The 21023-nt window shown below is 32.0% G+C and overlaps 3 protein-coding genes across 4 annotated transcripts in view; 2 read left to right on the forward strand and 1 right to left on the reverse strand.

Moving 5' to 3' along the window:
* The first annotated feature begins 4407 nt into the window (after nt 1-4407).
* Nucleotides 4408-8272, forward strand: LOC111380212 (non-structural maintenance of chromosomes element 4 homolog A). Its single transcript, XM_023003711.1, has 7 exons — nt 4408-4829; nt 5286-5366; nt 5863-6115; nt 6213-6303; nt 6954-7170; nt 7257-7348; nt 7762-8272. The coding sequence occupies exons 1-7, from the start codon at nt 4637-4639 to the stop codon at nt 8005-8007; spliced, it is 1173 nt and encodes a 390-aa protein (XP_022859479.1). The 5' UTR covers nt 4408-4636; the 3' UTR covers nt 8008-8272.
* Nucleotides 8273-11030: 2758 nt separating this feature from the next.
* Nucleotides 11031-11462, forward strand: LOC111380219 (VQ motif-containing protein 25-like). Its single transcript, XM_023003718.1, has one exon. The coding sequence runs from the start codon at nt 11031-11033 to the stop codon at nt 11460-11462; it is 432 nt and encodes a 143-aa protein (XP_022859486.1).
* Nucleotides 11463-13352: 1890 nt separating this feature from the next.
* LOC111380210 (probable plastid-lipid-associated protein 13, chloroplastic) overlaps nt 13353-21023 on the reverse strand; it is a 14731-nt gene continuing 7060 nt past the window's right edge. The window contains exons 1-7 of one of the 2 annotated variants that reach the window (XM_023003707.1): nt 17041-17311; nt 16472-16593; nt 16305-16388; nt 15863-15959; nt 14901-15117; nt 14326-14378; nt 13353-13685 (exon numbers count right to left, since the gene is read on the reverse strand). In XM_023003707.1, the coding sequence (XP_022859475.1) occupies nt 13590-13685; nt 14326-14378; nt 14901-15117; nt 15863-15959; nt 16305-16388; nt 16472-16593; nt 17041-17271 (900 nt within the window). In that variant the 5' untranslated portion in view covers nt 17272-17311 and the 3' untranslated portion in view covers nt 13353-13589. Of the gene's footprint in view, nt 13686-14325; nt 14379-14900; nt 15118-15862; nt 15960-16304; nt 16389-16471; nt 16594-17040; nt 17312-21023 lie in introns of those variants that run through there. The other variant, XM_023003708.1, reaches the window with a different exon arrangement.

The raw sequence follows: 21023 nt of genomic DNA on the forward strand, positions 1-21023 counted from the left end.
TACATATTTCATATGACTCACTACTTATACACAGTAAAAAAAAATTTATATCCTTTGTGTTTTTAGAGTCGAGGTCTGTTGTCTAATTTGCATTGCTCCGCTTAGGGCGGGGTTGGGGAGCATGATCATCCCCAATTCTCATCATCGTTTGGAATCTTATTATTATTGTTGTTATTAAGTTTAAATGGTATTAAAAAATAAATTAAGAAAAAAATAATTATGGTAAGCAAATGAGAAAATTTTAATCCCGATCTTGCAATGCCTCTCAATTATTTATTATTATTTTTTTTTTTTAGGGGTGAAAGCCGAGCAGTGCTTGTTTAACTATATCTAGTCGACTTGAAATCAATTCAAAATAATTACAAAACATTCTCAACCTTCATGAACTTTTAAAAATGTGAAAGTATTCAAAACATAGGCTCGGTTTGAGCCACAATTTTTTTTCAAAAAAAAATACAATACACACAAGTTCAAAATTTTTTTCTCATTTTTTAACCACACGTTTTCCATCAATCTACTATTCCAAAATACATTCTTTCAAAATAAGATAGCTCAAAACGCTTATATGCAATGTGTTGCTTATTAGTTATTATCTGCACTAGATCTAAGGTTTTTATTATGAAGGAAAAACTTCAAACATGTAATAACCTCGCACAAGAAAATAAATAAATAAATTAAAAACCACCCTTTTAACCTAACGTCCTTCTTTGCAAATTTCATTTGATGTAAACCACTTGCCAACTTCTAATTCTCCACATGTTCCTAATAACGTGTCCGAGCCCTCGATCAATTTTATTTTTATGTCATTTAAGTATCTGCAAATTTTACTAGATTCACAACAATTTTAAGTATTTTTCTTATTTACCTAAATAACTTTGAGAAAAATTACATAAATGGATTTTTATTATATATTTTTTAATTAAACAATATTGTTATACAATAAACGCAAAATAATCCATCAGAAAGTCATATTTGATCAAACAAAGCTCTAAAAAATTCTCTCTCTATCGATCTCAAACAAAATAGGAGAGAAATGTTGAATTTCTTAGCAAATTTTGACAGAAAAGTTGAGAAGTTTGGAGGCCCTTGGTCTAGGTGAAAATTCATTTAATCGCAACATTGTTGGCTTCTATTAGTTTCTTATCTTCGCTCAAGAATTCGAACCTTAGATACAGCTTTTTGCCCAGGAAAACTTGTAAGTTCAAAGGGTAGCCATAATTTCTTAAGGATTGCGAGGGATGGTTCCTAGGCAACATCGTAAGTTTTTCATTGGAAATAACTTACAACAACGTGAAAAAATCTAATAATAATGTAAGTTCTTCATTATATGCTTACGAAAAATAAAAATAAAAATAATGTGAAATGACTTACAAAAATGTGAAAAGTGGTGTAGCTCCACGTTGATATAGATTTTTTGAAAATAAATTTTATTCAAACTTATTTTTAATTATATGATTTTTTTAAATAAAATAATTTTATACAAGGATTCATATATATATATATATATATATATATATATTTTTTTTTTTTTAACCACATATTCTTCAAAATCTAATTTTTCATAAAGTCTATTTTCAAGAAAATCTACTCAACCACTCGCCTGTAGAAACTAGAAAGATTAAGGGATTTAATTTTGACTTTATGAGTTAAGAAGTTTGGATGAATTCAATATCTATAAACTTGAAATTAAAATTTCTTTCATTTTTTGGGTATTTATTAAAGTTCCAATTTGTATGAATTAAAATTTAGGTTTTAGTCTGAGTTAAAGTTGACAATTACTTTTAATCTCATTTTTAATGGGATCTACAACTTTTCAATAACGCATTTATCGGCTGTTAACAAAATTTATTGAAATTTCAACTTCAATTCCCCACAAAAAGAGAGCATAGACTTTTATAGACAACGAAAAGTCTTTATAAGTCGTGAAAATATTCAATTCAAACATTTCAAATTTTTAGTGACCTCGACTTATATGTTATTGTGTTTTGAATATCAACGGGGACATCGATTCGAAAAAAGTGAAGGATCAAGTGTCAAAAAGTTCAAACGGGATCAAATCGGATGGAATAAATAAATAAATAAAACACGAACAATAAAATACCATGAAACGTCTTTATCGACTTTTAACAAAATCTATTGAAAAATCGATTTCAATTCTCCACCAAACTAGGGCATTGACTTTTATAGACAATGAAAAGCCTTTATTAGTAGTGAAAATATTCAATTCAAACTTTTCAAATATTCAATGACTTCTATTGACATGTTATTGTGTTTTGAATATCAAACGGGACATCGATTCGAAAAAGGTGAAGGGTCAAGTGTCAAAAAATTCAAACGAATCAAATCTGATGCAATAAATAAATAAATACAAAAACAATAAAATACCATGAATTGGATTTATCAACTTGTAACAAAATCTACTGGAAATTCGTATTCAACTTCCCACCAAACGAGGGCATAGACTTTTATAGACAATGAAAAGTCTTTATAAGTCGTGAAAATATTCAATTTAAGCTTTTCAAATTTTCAATGACTTCTATTGATCTGTTATTATGTTTTGGATATCAACCGGGATATCGACTCGAAAATGGTGAATAGTTAAGTATCAAAAAGTTCAAATGGGATCGAATCGGATGCAGTAAATAAATAAATACACAAACAATAAAATACGATGAAAAGACCTCAAGATGTCGATTTTTTTTCCTGCCTCCAATGAGATGGGATTTCCTGCCAAGATAACGAATCCTGCCATAGTTGCCTCTACATAAGCTTCTTCAAACTAAATTTATCTTTATTAATTAGATTCATTATTTTACAATTAGTCTCGATACTTCAAAAAATAAAAATCAATATGTTAAAATAGTTGCTTTGTTAAACTGAAATAGTTTAAACCTGTCGTAAATGATATTTAACTCTTGTCTGAGCCACATTATTTTTATAAAAATGCATTTTTGAATAGTACATTGATGGAAAATGTGTGATTAAAAAATAAGAAAAAAATTTGGATTTGTGTGTAATATTATTTTATTGAAGAATATGTGGTTGAAATAATGTCAAATCACTGTTTAATAATTTTTTATTTTTATTTTTGAAAAAATGTGAATCAAACCGGCTGTTAATATTATTTGTTAATAATCAAGTTTAATTTAAGTTAATTTGAAAATTAAATAAATGAAAGGATGGAGATGGACATTACAATTTAGTTAGTTATGATTCAATTAGACATATGAAAAGTGGGTTTGATGGACATTTTTACATTTTTTTACCATACCTCTATCCCATATTAAAAGTTGAAAAATTCTACTTGTACATAATTATTGTACATAATAATGTTCATAATGCGATGTGACAATCATTCGGTTGTTGATGTGTAAGTGTGAAATTTGAATTAAAAATTGGATCCAGTGTCATGTATAATTATGGACACCATTATGTAGATAATTATATACATGTAGTACTTTCCTTAAAAGTTTATAAAACTATTTGAGAGAATTGTATCTATAAAAAGCACTATTCCACATTAATAATTTATGAAACTATTTAAGAGAAGCGTATCTATAACATGTCATCCAACTTTCCTTTATGAGCATTTGATTGTAGTTCACAAAGCCGATTAATGAGCTTAAAATGTTTTAAAATAACAATTGGCAAAATCCGTAGAACCCCCACCAGTTCACTGGTTGAATTGTAGGTTTTGATCCCATTAATGAAGTTAAAAATTTTTAAAATAAAATTGGCAAAATCTGCAAAATCGTCACCGATTTATCAGTTCATGGTTGAACTAGTTAGGCCGAGTTTGACAACATTGATAGCCTCTATTTGGCACAGAATTAAAAATCAAAATTTTGGTAAATTTTGATAAAAGTTAATTAATGTATAGTTGAAAAATTGTGGGTTGAACTAGTCAGGCCGAGTTTGACAACATTGATAGCCTTTGTTTCGTAAAGAATTAAAAATCAAAATTTTAATAAATTTTGATAAAAGTTAATTAATGTATGATCAAAAAGTCGTGGGTTGTTTGAAATGTATAATTAATATTAATTATTGATTTTGATTTAAATGTTAATAAAAAATTTTAACGATATCGAACTGAGGCACGATTAATATTAATTATTGATTTTGATTTAAATTTTAATCAAAATTTTTAAGATATCAAACGGGGGCTTAATTCTTTACTTTTTCAATATTGCTTTTCAAAATTCGTTTTGCGAAAGTAGAAGCCAAGGAAAAAGACGTTAAGTAAATCTTTAAAATGATCAGAATTGCGAACGTCCTTTTCAAATGAACGTTATGAAAATCTTTTAAAATGACAGCAGAAAATTTTACTTATAAGCAAATTTATAGTTTTTAAAGTTTAGCCAAACACGAGAGAAAAGGCGGAATAATAAAGATATATTTCCATGCTCACCAACACAACAATTTTTGGGGGCAGAGCGCGTCGGATTGAGTTTTGCCAATTTTCAAACAATAAAAACATTTGAGGGTTTCGCTCCATAAAATCCCCCCCAAATCTTTACCCGAACCATATAAAATTCAAAATTTCACATCCCAGTTTTTGTTCGAATTTCCCCCTTCCTGTTTACTTCATATCAAGTAGCCAGGAATTCCTATTTTTCTTGCCGGGAACAATTACAAAATGGTGCGAACGGTAAAACGGGAGTTGATCGACACTCGAGGAAACAGTACTAGGAGCACCAGAACCAGTGCACAAGAAATACACGAAGCATCAGGTGCCAACGAGAATTGTGATTCTGTGGGAGCCGAAGATAATAATATCCAACGCAGAGTCCTTCGGTCGAAATACCTTACCGTTAAGAATCGGATAAGCGGTAATTTGATTTTCCACGATTTTAGCGATTTCTCTGTTTATTTTCGTATTTTCAATTTTAGGAGCTCTTAGTTTGAATATCCGGATGAGATCATAATGTCTCTGTTTTGTTTGAAATTGTTTAATTATATTACTTTGTATTTATTGTGAAGAAATTGATGAAATCTCGCATTGCACAAATTAAGCATATGGTTGAAGTACCTTTATCATATTTTTGTTTACTGGTTGCAAAGTGAGAACCTCTCGCCCTTGATAAACGTTACTCTGCATTTATTTTTCAGGATTTTGCATGGTAATCCTTGGTGTTTACTGTGAAAATGGGATACCGTCGTTATAGAAATTGAGCTTTTCTACCGTTTTATGCATTTTTTTAAGACTGAAAAATCAACAGATAAGGTTGATTTTCTGCTGTTAAATTGATATCTTCCCATTGATGATTTTTTCTCTTGTTATGCAGATGAGAAAGATTGTATATCAAACGTTGATTCAGATAAGTTCAAATCAATAATTGAAGAGGTTGATAGCTTACATCAGCTAGGTAATGTTGATCTTATTTGCTGATATTTATAACATGAATTTTAAAGGTTTGTTAATGTGCGTCTTACAGTGATTCGAATCTATTAGAAAATTGAGGATACATTTCGGTTTTTCTTAAATTTTTGTTCCATTTGGTTTGCTAGTAAATTCAGCTATCTAGTCAACAGTGTCAGAATCCAACATAGTTGCTGTCATCTTAAAAAATTTATTACGTTTTCCATACATAGCTATTTACGTTCCTTGGCAGAAAAGAATAATGGGAATAAGTTTGTAATATATAATCCTTTTTATCGGGTATAATGAATACTTTGCATTTGTTTAAATCACAATTCTCTTCCTGTTTTAGGAAAGAAAAGTGGTGAATGCTTTTTAAAATTATTTATGAGAAAATTTGAATTTCTAATTTTCTTTTTGATAAGCTGGCACCTTATTTGTCCATTCAAGTAAATGTACTCTTTTTTGAATTTGCACTCATGTTTTTTATATCCTCTGTTCAGTTACAAAACCAAGGGAACAAGTAGCAGATGCAGAAGCCCTGTTTGACATCACAAACACCTTGGTTACCTCTGTGAAAGCATATACCAATGAAGGAGTCACCCCTTCAGATTTTGTTACTTGTCTGCTTAGGGATTTCGGGCAACAAGGTGGTCCGGGTAGTAGCCAAGATGAGGGCAGGAATTCAATACGTTGGAAAGACATTGGTCTAGCTGTCTCTCATGTGTTCAGGAGTGCTTATGGGTGCCGTACGATGTAAACTTCGCTATTATCCTTTCTCCTAGGTGTGTTTTCAAATATATTTTGCCTCAAATTATTGAAATATACATATGTTTCCATATATTTTTGACAGGCTTGGACCTATGAATACTGAATTGAAACAACGCAAGAATGTTGTTCCTAGAAAGCGCTCAAAACCAGTGGAAAGAGCTCAGCCTGAAGAGGTTAAATATATTTGCCTTTTTTCTCTGTGAACTTGTTATAGTCCTTCAAGTTATCATTCAAGCTGGTTATGAAGTGGTTGATTGGAAATGAGAAATACTGATGATCAATCTAATCTTTCTAAAATGAATTATGCATCGACATTGACCCGAAATGAACTTGATACCTACTGCATAAGTATTCAACACGCATGCTGTAGTTTTGAATATTTATTTCTGTATTCTCATTTCTTTCTTCTAATTTCTTAAGTGCGGTGATTACCTATTTTTCTCTTTTGAAAAGAAACAACTGCTCTCGATTGGATCTTCAAGCAGTTGCATTCTAGATGGAAGGAAGAATACACATTGACTGTAAACTTAGAGCGTGTTTGACAACCATTATTGTAGAAAAAAGAATTTTGAATAGTAATTTTTAGGATAATGTATAGTTAAAATGTAGGGAAAAGTTTTGGGTATACGCGTCGAATATTTTATTGTATGAATGTGTTGTTGAAAATGATCATGTAGCAAACCATAAAATAAATTAAAGGGTGTCAAAGAGGCACTTAGTGAAGTTTAATTAGACAGTTATTCTTACTTCCACCTGCAAATTTAGTTTTACTTTAAATGAGAGAGATTAATTGTTTTTCTGACATTTCCTCTAAATTCTGCAGCTTGATGGAACTGCTACTGAGGAGAAAACTGACACCGATAAAAATATGGCAACAATGTTTGATATCCTAAGGAAGAATAGGAGAGTCCATCTTGAAAATTTAATATTAAACAGGAACTCCTTTGCACAGACCGTGGAAAATTTATTTGCTCTATCATTTCTAGTTAAAGATGGACGGGCTGAAATAAAAGTGGATGAGAAAGGCTGCCATATAGTTAGTAAGATTCTTTGTGCATAATTCATGTAGATTCTTTTCTTTCTGGCATTTGTTTCCTTTTTAACTTTGAGTCATTATTTCTTTCAGCTCCAAAGAATGCTCCTGATGCCAATGCAGTTCAAGCTGGTGATGTCTCATACAGCCATTTTATATTCAGATTTGACTTTAGAGACTGGAAGGTACTTTGAAAAGTAGCAGACGAGGTTTTTCCTGTTAGGCACCCAAAAAGTGTCTGTAGTTGTTTATTCTGGAAACTTTGATGACTAGCCTCTTTGTTTTGAGGTCATTCGAAGTCATACATGCCGAATTCCTTTATTTGGTGCAAAAAGATAAATTAGTAGCAATTTAATTTCACTTCTTTACTTGTGTTCTACTCAAATTCATCAATTATGTCACATTATTTTGTAAAATTCAGATATTGCTATAATTTTGTTTTCTACTGTATAGTCTATATTTGCATTTGAAATGTTATATTTGACCTTACCTTTGTACTTAACTTTACTGAATCCAAAATTTTATTGTCTTATTATGTAGTTTAGTGTCATAATTTCAGTTTGAGTTTCTTATAAATTTCTTGTTGCTGTTTAATCAGTTGATGCTGTCCTCTGTTGCGGTGGGAGATGAATTAATGCCACACAGGAATACAGTAAACATATCAAGTAGTACTCAACCATCTTTTGAAGAAGCTCAAGCAGCATTGCCTACTACCCCGATAAGAAAATTGTGCAGGAACCGAGGTCTGGTCATGCAGGAGCACACAGTAGTTGAAGACTCTCCTCAAAGTGGAGATTTAACTGGGGTGGCAGCAATTCGCAAGGGAAAGAGAAAGCTTCAGTGAAAAGGTAACAGAAACTGAATGCAACCATCATTGTCTTTCAAGGAATGCTTCTTGTTAAATAGCTTTTTGGTTGAAGAATATTTTAAAACTGAGAGCTGCCAAATTATGAATGTCTAAATTATAGTTCATCCTTGTATATAAGCTAGTATTATCAGTGTAGTGAAAGCCTGCAGTTTGCATGTAATCCGCTCTAAACTTATTAGTGACTAAATGGACATTTATGTTGAAGCTTGCCATTGTGATATATTGGATGCATATAACTTAAGCCACAAGGTGTGAAGTGACACCATGATTTGTAAAGATTTTAGGTAGGAAGGCGAGTTTAGGGCTATTACTGTAAACACGAGAGCAAAGTGTGTGAGAAATTTTATTTTTCTTTACACATGGCACCATCAATTCTTTTGATTTCCACAACTCACTTTCATATTACTGTCTAGATTGTGCCACTTAAGAGGAATGTCAACCATAATGTAAAGTAAGATGTACATCTATATTAGTCAAATAGGTATTGGGTATTGGTATAACGATGTTGATAACCAGCATTGGTACACCTGGGAACATTGGAGTTCCTAAACTCGTCCCCCCAGTGTTTGTACCGGGAGAGTATGTGGACCCCACCACACCATGAGATGGATATTTTGTCCCAACAGTACTGGTATAGTCGGTGCTGATGGTGGTGCGTCCAGTACCACTGTGGATGCATCGCCACCATGAGTTCCAGTTGAGTAGCTGGTGGTTCTGCTTGCTTTAGCTTCATGCTTCTGGCGCTTGGCCTCGGGGATTTTTNCGAGGCTCGTGTGCATCTTTACGAATTTCTGATCACGTCACGCAGGATGGGTACTGATCCGACGGTTATTATCTTTCTTCAGGGTATGTTAGAAACTTTAATAGTAAAAAATAAAACACGTTTATGTATTTATTTAAAGTTTGTACTAAAATGATGGGTGTAAAGTTATAAATTACTAAAATTATAATGTGATATAAATGAGTTGGGAATAAATAGTTAGTATTTATGAATCTTAAGAAATATATGGTTAAAATTACTTTTTGATTTTGAAATGTAAATTATAAATTACCTCTACACATTATTTATTAATCAATTATTCCAAAATGTATTCTTTGACAAAAAGGAGGCTCAAATAGGCGCTTAATGTATTCAAAATGAATATAGGCTTAAGTATCCCCTATCAGAGCCAAACAAATAAATATGTAAGTACAATATAAATTAGAAAATAATTGTTATTCCAACTAAAAGAAAAATTAATTATGTGTGTATTGGAAATTTTTTAATTTAAAATTTAAGTTTATTATATTTTGATTTTTAAACTACACATTATGTAGAGCTCACCAAATCTACTAATTTATCTGTTATTTATTTTTAATTTATTAAGAGCATGTATGTCTCTTATTATGGGAGAAATTATAGAATTCTGAATGGTATTTTTTAGTGAATGTGTGATTAAAATTTAAAGAAATTTTATTAGTTTGTGTATAGAATATTTTATTGTGTGAATGTGTGATGAAAAATGTTATTATAGCAAACAATTTAATTTATTAAAAGATGACAAATAGGGGCTAAACTTATAAACAAGGGTAATTAATACAAAATGTTCCTACCTTTCATAATTTTTGTGAAAAACGTTTCTACCTTTCGTTTTTTGGTGCATTTCATCCATACCTTTACCTTTTCTTGTGGAAAATATCATTTTCATCAATTTTCTCAATAAAAGTTCTAAAATGACTAATATACCCTTCTATTTAAAAAAAAATACAGAATTAATTGCAATCATAGTTCCAATTTTTAAAAAAGTTCAAAAGAGGAGGTGGAGGTGGAGAATTTTTTTATTTTTTTATTTGGAATTACGGTTGCATTTAGTTTTGTATTTTTTTATTTAAATAGAATGGTATATTAGTCATTTTAAAGTTTTTTATTGAAAAAAATGATGAAAAATATGTTTTGCACAAGAAAAGATAATGATGAAATGCGCCAAAAAACGAACAGTAGGGATGTTTTCCACAAAAATCATAAAAGATAAAGACATTTTGTGCTAATTACCGTATAAACAACTAATCACAAACGAGCAATGAGATTTGATTGTTGGGATTACGATGGCTCCATTACTGATCAAAAACCGTACCACCGGCTGTGGAATTCCGTATCAAATTAAGATAATTGCAAGAAGACAAATGGAAAAAATAAGTAAATTTCTTATAAATAAAAACAGAGTGAGATACATAAGTAATTTATTAATCAAATTTAAGAGGGGCAGGCCAAATATATTTCACGTATATTGACAAGACAATGAACATCGTTTTTATTTATATTTCTTACTTAATTTTATTCCATTTAGCAAATTAAACAATGCCCTTAATCTTAACATGATTTTGGATAATTTTCCCTGTGTCATACCAAATAAGAACTTGCTTATATTACAAGCGAGATCAATTCTTTTCCTTCTGCGTTTTGATGAACACACATCTAGTGCTCGATCTTCACAGGGAATTGTCTTTGTTTATAGACACAAAATTGGACATGAAACATTGGATAATTTTACATGAACATTATCGTATCCATAATGGTGTCCATAATATAGATGTGGAATTCCGTGATTGGAAGGTTGAAAAAATTGTTTTTCAACTCTTCAATAATACTATGTCACTTGTACATTATGGACAATCTTACATTATAATGTACATGTAACATAACCCTGAAGCATTGAGTTCTATACTTTATTGTCACTCTTCTATAATAATTATTAGATTAGGGTTCATAAAATTCTTGCCCCAATTTAATAGACAGCTTGAATATTTTCTTTTTGAAGTTTTCTCAATTGTCAAACAAAGTTCTATTCCCCTCAGGCCTCAGCTATATATATAAACATTCCTCTCTTCTGTTCCCAAGACCACACTTTCCATCAAATTCCCCCTACTTTCTCTGTGTATTAAATTTGCATACAAACGTGTGTGTTCATAGTTAGATTAAAGGGGCCATGGAAAAACAAACTTTTGCCTCAACCTCAAACATGACTCCACCAGCACTAGCCCTGCACAACCATTCTCAAACAATATCTAAAGCCATGAAGCCGAAAATTCGCATAATTCACGTATTTGCACCAGAGATCATCAAGACTGATGCTGAAAACTTCAGAGAACTGGTGCAAAGACTCACTGGAAAGCCCACAAACAGAAAAAAACCCAGAAAAATTCCAAGCAATAAGAATCCAAGAATTTTGCCTATGGCTCCCAATACAGCTGAACTAGCCATCAGAAGTGGATTTAATGCACCAGGATTTAGAGAGAGAATAAAAGGTGAAGAAGAAATTTGGAGAAGTGCAAATTCAGGAGGTGGTTTCTTGAGTGGTTTATCAGAATTTGAGGGGTTCATGCAAGAGGTTAATCAGTTTCCATTGGAAGGTCTTCAAATGGATGCCTATGGAGAATCCCAACTTGCCTAAGATTGGAATGGTGTGGATTAATTATTCAATCTTTAATTAATCTTTTAAGTTTTAGAATCAGATCAATTCTCCATCTTCTTGTAAATATTTAAAATTTACTTGGTTCAAGTTATATCGAGTATATATCCAATTCTCATTTGCATTTGATGGTTACCAGTTTTCTGTTTTAGTTGATTTATTTTGTCGTTGCTCCATTTGGATTTTCTAAGCAACTGAATTATTTACATTAGTTTTTCTCCATCTTCTTTCACTTGGATTTTGCACGTCGGTTTTGTTTCTATATATTGTCTGATATAGTTTTTGCTATAGACTATAGTCAATCTCTCTCTCTCTCTCTCTCTCTCTCTCACAGCCACTCAGACAAAACAAGAATGTAGTTCTCTTTACACAGACAAATAATTGACTATCAATCTGGCGAGACGAATCAAATTATCATGAGAGACAAAAGCTCAAATTCGACTAATTTAAATGTTTAAAATCACACAGACAAAAATTGTTTGACGTGGTATATAGTTGGAATTATGCCGGAAGCCATCTTTTTATTACCATCTTGCCTGCCAGAGCTAAAAACCATGCAGGCTTTGGCCGTTGAGATTACTTACAGCCAGAGAGTCCAAGGAAATCCTTCTGGCGAGGCCCGCTCTGTAATCCACACGTTTCATGGAACCACAATTTTTATCAACTTTTCAACCACAATTTCATCAAAATTTACTAAAAATATGTTATTTTTTTAACAAAATCAAACGGGGGGCATAACAATGGCGTTCTTGCCTTACAACATTAAAACAAGGCTAATTCACAGGTTGCCCGCTCCAGTGTATCCAAACTCGTGCATATCCTTAGCCCTTCGTTATAGACCCTACCTCTCGATTATTTATAATTATCCATTAAAAAAACTGTGATACTTGAAATATTTGATAGTAACGCAACCAATTCTCTCAAAAGCTGCATCTAGTAGGGAAGGCGCAGTTAAGTACTTCATCATTCGATTAGTCTCAGAAGTCAATCATTAGATCTCGATTTATGTTACCAACTGGTGGTGTGATACAATGAATTCTCTCAAAACAACGATGTTAAATGTATAGACAAATTAGCCAAATAGATATACATAATGCCAAATGACAACATTTCATTGGAGTTGGGACAAAAATCAAAGTTAAAACAGCCAATTAGGTGCTGATATGTGTTCAATTTATCGGTACAAATAGATTTATTCCTCCCAAAAATTGCAGGAAGCAGGAGAGGCTGATACATGAATCCTCCTCAACTGCTTTTTGGATCTTTCATCGAAAGTCTTTTACGAGATAGACCGTCCTCGTATTCAAGTGGTGCTATACATCAACTTTATACCTCATTAAATCCTATTTCTTGCACTTAATTATTTAAGTACAGAAGGAACATAGTTGTATTGTATATGACAGCCAAGTCAACGCGACTGAAAAGAATAGATGCATTCACCTACATATACAAAAATACAGGCACGAAGTCAAGTATCCATTCATAATTAGCAATTCATTGTGCTTGGCATCTGAAGCCTAATTATATGATTAAATATATTAATCCAACAGTGTTGACAAAGGCTTAAATTAAGAACTCAGCTTTAAACAAATTTAATCATAATTCCCTTCCATGATAGGGAGGCATTGAAACCATCCCAAACACTATTTATTCATTATAATAAAAATACAATTAGCTTTATCAATATTTGATAACTTCCTATTTGCATTTTACAGGGTCAACCAACCTAACAATGAAAATATATCATGGGAAAATAATAAACATAAAACACATCCAGGATATGTAGTGAACTGGAATGTACCATTAACAAAATTTTAACTTATTTTTCTTCTTTATTAGTTTTAGTAAAATAAAATTCAATCCATCCTATCAAACAAGCAAAATCAACTACTCCCAAGTCTATGCGAATGGCATTTATAAAAATGGAAAGTTTTACAAATTCTTTCAAAGATAGAATAAATCAGTCAATTTGTATTATTACAGAAACAAGAGGGAAACAAAAATGGAGGAAAACGAAAAAGGGAAAGCCAGAGCAGCAGTGTTTTTCTCCCCTTAGTCAAGGTGGTCGAGATAATTGTGATTATACTCCTCAATGCAATTTAAACGCCTTCAACTTTCATATTCTGTTATTGTATCCGCCAAGGGCAATGGTGCGGCATCTAATCTTGTAAGGACTTCAGGTACTCCAGCAGTATCCCTTATTATCTGCATTCAGGGAGGAGCCCAAATATCATTAAATGCCATGAGAAAGATGAATGCATCATGTTCTAACAGGAATGAGAGTTTAAATCATGATTTCAGACTGTTGATCCTTTGATTCAGTAAAGATTTGGCTAAGGATAGAAAATCTTCTTTTTAGATTTTCAAAAGTCTGACAGAGAAATTCGAGAGACATACTATTTTCCTCAAAGTGCTTGTTTTCCTCGATTCGATAGCAAAAAATACAGTATATCACTTTCATGTCCTCTAGCCCTTGTTTGAGCCCCATTCTTGACAAAAAAATAAAAATTGCATTTTTGAAAATGTGTAGTTAAAAAATAAAGAAAAATTTTAAATTTACGTGTAATATTATTTTAATGAAGAATGTGTGGTTGAAATGTGATCAAATCACTGTCGAAGAATGTATTTTGATAAAAATAATGGGGCTTAAACAAAGGCCTAATATCCAAAGCATGAAATAGCTATCCACAACTTGTCTTTGAAGCATCAACGGATCTCCAAAAAGTCGGGATTTACAACTATGAACCCGATAAAATAGTATTATACGCACATTTTTACGATTCTAACGGTATCAAAAGATACCTTTTAAACTGCTAAATTGTTGATAACGACAGCTAAGACTTACCAGGATCTCTTCGTCCAGATAAGAAATCAAAAAAAGCCTCTGAAATGTTCCACCTGAGGTCAAAAGAGTGACTAAGAATAAGTTTAATAAACAAGGACACAAAACTAGAAAAACATTTATCCTCAACATTCCATATATTTCCTTCAAGTAAAGTTACAATAAAATTTCTCATCTTCATATTGTAACTTCCCGTAACATTGTACGGCAATTAAGGAATGAATTATTGTAAAATTTTCCCTTGACCAGATCTATCGGTATTTACAAATTACAATTATTGGTTACCTTATTTAAACTTCATAAACTTTCATTTTTACTATATGAAACTATTCACCACATAGACTGACTTGCGCATCAGGAGGAGGCACTCAGACGTGTAATGTTGCCAAAAGTCACAAAGCAACATCAAAAGATTTTTGCACATTTGAAGTGTGTGGATATGATGACAACAACAACAATGTGCAGTACACAATTAAAACATACACGGACTTGTGCCTATGGAAGAAGTTTAACCTTTTTTTAAAATTACACTTACAAATGAACAAAAATAGAAAGCCACAGATATCAGTAATGCTTACCAAGAGGAATCTTGACTCCACTGGCCATAGTGTCCCTAATAGAAACAGGAAGTTGTTGCACTGTGCTAGCTGCTTGAACAAAAACACTTCTCAATTGTTGAGGTATGTTTTCTTCGTAAATTTTTGGAGATTCAAATATCCCTTCAACATATTCCTCTTTCATTCGCATTGGCCCCTCAATAGATAACCTGGTGGAAAGAATAAAGTTGCTTTCTATCTGCATTTCAACAGGAATATTTGCTAATATACGCAAAACATGATACCAGTCAAATATAGAAAAAGTAATATGTGGTTCTATACTCTTAGTCTTGCTAAGAATTATGATGTATTTAGAGACAGTGATGAAGTTAAAAGTCCACTCCTTTTCACTTCCTCTCACTCTGTTTAAAATTTTAAACTGTTGTCTCCATTCGACTATCTTCTGGATGGGGAAGGGGACGTTAGTGGTTAGGGAAAGAACCTTGGGAAATCTAGAAAAAGACGAAAAAAAATGCTAAACAAAATAATTTTGATGCTCATTATAGTACCAAGGTTGTTATCACTAGTTTTTATCTCATCGATGAATCAGGTTTAAACACATATAAAACCGTCCATCATGCCATAATTTAGAGTTTATATTGTTTACAAATCATTTGATGCTATTCTGACGGCTTATTTACAGTTATGTCTCTGAATCAACTCGTCCCCCTTTATCGGTATGTATTTATGTCTCATCCCACAGATACAAAATATGATAATGGCTTATCTTCTCTTGAAAGAGGAAAAAGGAACATTTGTTCTTACTTCTTAGCACTAAAAGGTTTGTTATGCCTGTTCTCACAGTGAAACAGGCAACCCAGAAACCAAAATAACAGGGTGGTAAAAATTCCTCAAAAATTATTCGATCGTCTTATATTAAGGAAAGGGTTCATGTCCATAAGTAACAAAATATGTAAAGGTCCATTGGAAAAGAAATCTATTACCAAGTTCAATAATTTCATATTTGCAGCAATATTTGCATATTCATCCTTGATCATCACATCCAATTTTGATAAGTTTGCCAATGCTGAAGGAAACCTCCTGCAAAAAACCGAGAGTTGCATCAATATTATAACATAACAGGAGTCTTACAATTTCAATTCAGAAGGGGAAGGTCGGGAAACAAGAAATTGCGTTCTCTAGCTGCAGATTATTTTGCTACTTATCTTCTTCGCCTTATATTTAGTCAGTTGATTATTTTTGAAGAAGTCTGTTGCTCTTCTCCAATATACTAACCTATATCTACTTTCCCTCCAGTTAGTTCTAGTGAGAGGAGAATTCTCAGTTGTATTAGGAGGGAGACCAATCAAATAACACTTAAAAATGAATCAAAATTTATTTTTTGTAATCACTGTAAAACAAACATAAAACAAGATAAAAACTTACTCAAACAAAAAGCGAGCCGCAAGGAACCCTGGGCTTCTCGATCCAAACCACTCAAAATTCCACTGACCTTCTAGATAAGGAGACCTGAAGAGCTGAAAGCACGAAATGAAAATCTTCTGTAGAAGCTGTTATACACCGACTTAACTTTGAAAGAATAAACACATTACGTTGTTGGTCGAGGCGTTGGATTGAGTCGTTCAAGGCTAACAATTCTTTCATTCACGTCAATGCATTGCAACTCTGTTGTTTTTCCTGTGATTAAAGCTTCAAATCCCCCAGCATCTTTGAACTGAAATACATACTATGGTTAGTTAAATAATACATTACTTTGTCCATTAGTCATCAAGGAAAATGAAGATAATTAACACAATTTATTTCCTCAAAAATATCAAACTTCGGATTCTCAGCATGATGAAGAGAGTTATTTCTCAGTACTATATTCCTAAATTTATTAAAAGATTAAGGAGAAATCTAATTGTACGCCATACTATCAGATTGAACTTTTAGGCAAATTACATCGAAAAAAGGAAAAAAAACATTTATCTTTCAAAATTGAATAATGAACACAGAGCACAGGATTATAGATACGCATTTATTAAGAAAAATACAGCAAAAAATAAATAAATACAGAAACCAGACCCAAATTTTCCCTTAAAAAATTACAGAAATGAGAAGCCCATAATTAATAATATAAAATTAGGAATTTCCAGGAAAAAAAGAGTCTGAAGAAACTCACAGCGAGAAGAAGAGATTCTTTAGCAGAGAGCCTTTCCATTTCCTTAGCATAAGCAGCCGAAGGTCCTTGTACAGTCTGCTGAACCATTGCTCTGCATCTTTTGATAACTTTCCTCTTTCTATTTCGAAATTTATCGTTTTTGTTAATTTCAAGAACTGGAAAAAAATTGGAAGAAGGTGAATGTAGTTTGGGAGTAAGTAAAAGGGTTTGAACTGAAATTGAACAAGCCATTGAAAATGGAAATAATACAGAATAGAGAATAGTAAAAGATATGCTGCAGAACTATTGAGACAGGAACTGATTGAAAAAGAGTTAATTTAATTAATGATCACAAAACTTTGTTATAAGTTACTATTTCATCACCGAAATTTAAAATGTAACTCTTTACTCATTAAATTTTGGTATAAATTATTATTTGCTCATCAAAATTTAAAAATTACTTATTGCTAATCCAAATTTAAATAAAGTTATCCATTAATTAGTTATATTATTTCCATGAGTGTTACCTATTGCAAAATTTAATGAGCAATGAGTACTTATATTCAAATTTAAGTGAGCAATAAGTAATCTTGTAAATTTCGATGAGTAAATAATAACTTATAGTAAAATTCAATGAGCAACAAGTAACTTTTAAAAGATCGATGAGCAGTTAGTAACATATAATAAAGTTTGGTGATCATTCATTAAGTTAACTCGATTGAAAAAGAATGAGAAGATACACGCTTTTGCAGTGTGCTGTGACTAATGTGTGAGCATTGGAAGGTTCGCTGTCTCATTTGTGACTGGTGAAGCTGTGGATAGGGGCATTTCCGTCCAAATATAGGATTATAGATTAGGTGGGTATATTGATAGTTTGATGCCATAATTTCTACTATTTTAATTATATTCAAGGCTCTCAATCTTTTCATGTTGTACCATTTATGTTCTTTAACATTTTCTTTGTCTAATTTTTATCGTCAAACTTTCATTTGTTAGCATATCTCATTGTTATGATAATTTATATCAAAATAACCTATTTGAAAAAAATTTGGAAATAGCAAAATATTTTATCGTACTTTTATATTTAATAATTTTAAATATATTAGGCAAATAAGTTTTTATACGCTCTCCAAATGAACTTTTTGAACAAAAATCTTAGCATAGATGATATATTCTAAATTTCTAATTAATGAAAGATTGAAGATAAAAAAAACTCAACAATAAAGTTAAAGACATAATTACTATAATGACAAACTGTGAGGATCTTGAGTGCAATTAAAATATGATGCAACAAGGAAAAATTATAGTCTAATAATAGTGTAAATTTCATATGTGTTCTCTGAGCTTTAACAAAGATTTTCGATTGAGCCTCTAAATTTTAATGTCTCAATTGGTTCACTAAACTTTAATTCAATTTCAACTTTCACCACAATGTCGTATTTCGTCACCTTCGTCCCCAAAATGAATAAAATTGCTTAGTTGTTACTTGTTAACCCATATGATCTTTTACGAAATTACTACGCAGCACCTAGAAACAAAACTAACAATTGAAGGTTAAGAACAATGTGCTTAGATTAAAAGGGTAAAATGCATAATATAAACGCTTCTTCATGTGGTATAGTAATAATGGCACGTCGGGATTACATGGATGATACGTGACGATTCAATTAATTAATTTTCATTGATTTGAAAGGCGTCAGGCGACAGAGTGGTCAAATTTAAAATTTAATTGAAGTTCAACAATCCAATTAAAACTAAATTAAAGCTCAATGACCCCATAAAATCAATTAAAATTTAATGATCCAATTGAAATCTTGCAAAAAGTTCAAATACAACAAATAAATTTACACATATTTATTATGACCAGATTATCTCGTTTACAATTTGATCTCATAATCTTTAAAAGAGCAATTTAATATCATTATTTACACTATTAGTCTTAATAGAAGAGGAGCTAAAAATGTCTTACAAGAACCATTTGTACAACGAAATTGAAACGAAAGAGACCAATTTAGAGGATAAAATTACTACAAGCATTAAAGGTTAGGGGACAAGTATCGTAATTTTCTGTGTTTGAGCTACATTATTTTTAAAAGAATATATTTTGAAATAGTAAATTGATGAATAATACGTTTTTAAAAAATAAGGACATATTTTGAATTTACGTATAATATTATTTAATTGAAGTATTTGTAATTGAGATAATGTCAAATCAATGTTTAAGAATATATATATTTTTTTCCATCGGGCTATGATTACTTTGTAAACGTGTGAACAACAAAGCAGAAAGTACAACATTTTAAACGAATTGAAAGACATTACGCATTTAGAAGTTGGGCCACCCGGTCCGATCCGGATCCGGCTTCATTAGCTGTAAAGGTGAGCAGCATTACATGGACACTGTCCCTGTTGGACAAAATAGGAAAATGCTACTGTCACCAGCTTCTATTTACAGGAATTTGCATCTTGCACGTTATAATTAGTTTTCTTGTTTGCATAGAAAACAATGCACCTCTCTTCGGTGTTCCATGTGAGTGTATTGTATTCTACTTGCTTAAAAATTCGCCTGTCATGTTGTTTTGTAGATTTGGATTTATAAGTATGCTGAATAGTTCATTCTTACAAGTCGGCTTTATATGTAAATTCTATCCAGCAGTGGTTGTTAATTGGTATTAGAGCAAGCACCATTTTTAAGGGATCTGTTGAAAATTTACTTAATCATGCACAATAAAAAATAAAATAAATTTCAAGGGAAAAAAAATCAAAACCTAGGCATATAGTTTACACCACTTCAAAAGTCAGGTGCATAGTTTAAAAATTTAAATTTAAGGTATATATATAATTAATTAAAAATATTTAATAGATAAATATAATAAAATCGTAGTTATACAATTAATGATCATAGATTCATAATTATATATCACAATTTATTTATTGGTCATATATTATCAAATTAATTAGTCATAGATTATTTCGTGGTGACAAATAAATTTTTTTATAGGTCACAGTTTATTTATTAGTCACAGATTTTCAAATTTATTATATTTCAGTCACAAGTTATCAAATTTTAAAATCACGGTTTAATATTTGGTCACAGATAATTAAATAATTGGTTACGCAAACTAGATGGTGTGTCACGCACCGCACCAACACTGCCACTACCACCACCGTCACGTGTGACGACCCTCACCCTGCGTCCGTCGCCAAGCACCACAACACCACCACCATCGTCGCTGCCATCACCAACTGCTACAACTACCTTCGACTGTTGCCACCATTGTTAATACATCCACTTACACCGTGACACAAAATCGTCGCCAGATCCATGTCGTCGTCGTCGTCGCCATCACCACCAGCAGCTCCACCATCACATACATCGCCGCTACATCCTACTCCAACAAACCACCCACCATCTCTACCTCTAATCAACAACCGTACCAACGCGGCCTGCTAAAATCACCATCTCTCCCAACGTACCACACCATAGTTGCGCACAAAGCAGAAAAATCCCTAACACGGAGGTGAGCCATCACCGCTTGCAACGTTGATGCACAAAAAGGAACACGAAGCGACAACGTCCAATACGAAGGAGAATGTTGCTGTGCCTTGAAGATTGGTTAGAGTGGGAAATTTGGGGATTGTGAGATTAGTATGAAAAATGGATCATCTCAATGTGATTCAGTGAAATTTGGGTAGGGACGGCCTTTCGACTCTTCGGCCTCGCTCGAGGCTCGAGCTAAGCTCCATTTTGGGAGGATGGGCCGGGCCCGAGCCGGCCCACGAGCCTTTAAAAAAAAAAAAAAAAAAAAAAAAGAAGACATCTTTGTGTTGATTTTGTTCGAAAGGCCCTTCTTATTCTGATGGCCTGGCCTGGTCAGTACCTAGCCGGGCCCCTTTTTTTGTTCCAACGAATTATAGATAAATAATGATTTATTTGATTTGAAAACAAAAATCCTTTTTATTTATTATATTCAATTGAATATAAAATATTCAAGCAACAACAA

This window comes from Olea europaea, unplaced genomic scaffold (assembly GCF_002742605.1).
Source record: "Olea europaea var. sylvestris unplaced genomic scaffold, O_europaea_v1 scaffold2107, whole genome shotgun sequence".
In the NCBI taxonomy this organism is placed as follows: domain Eukaryota; kingdom Viridiplantae; phylum Streptophyta; class Magnoliopsida; order Lamiales; family Oleaceae; genus Olea; species Olea europaea.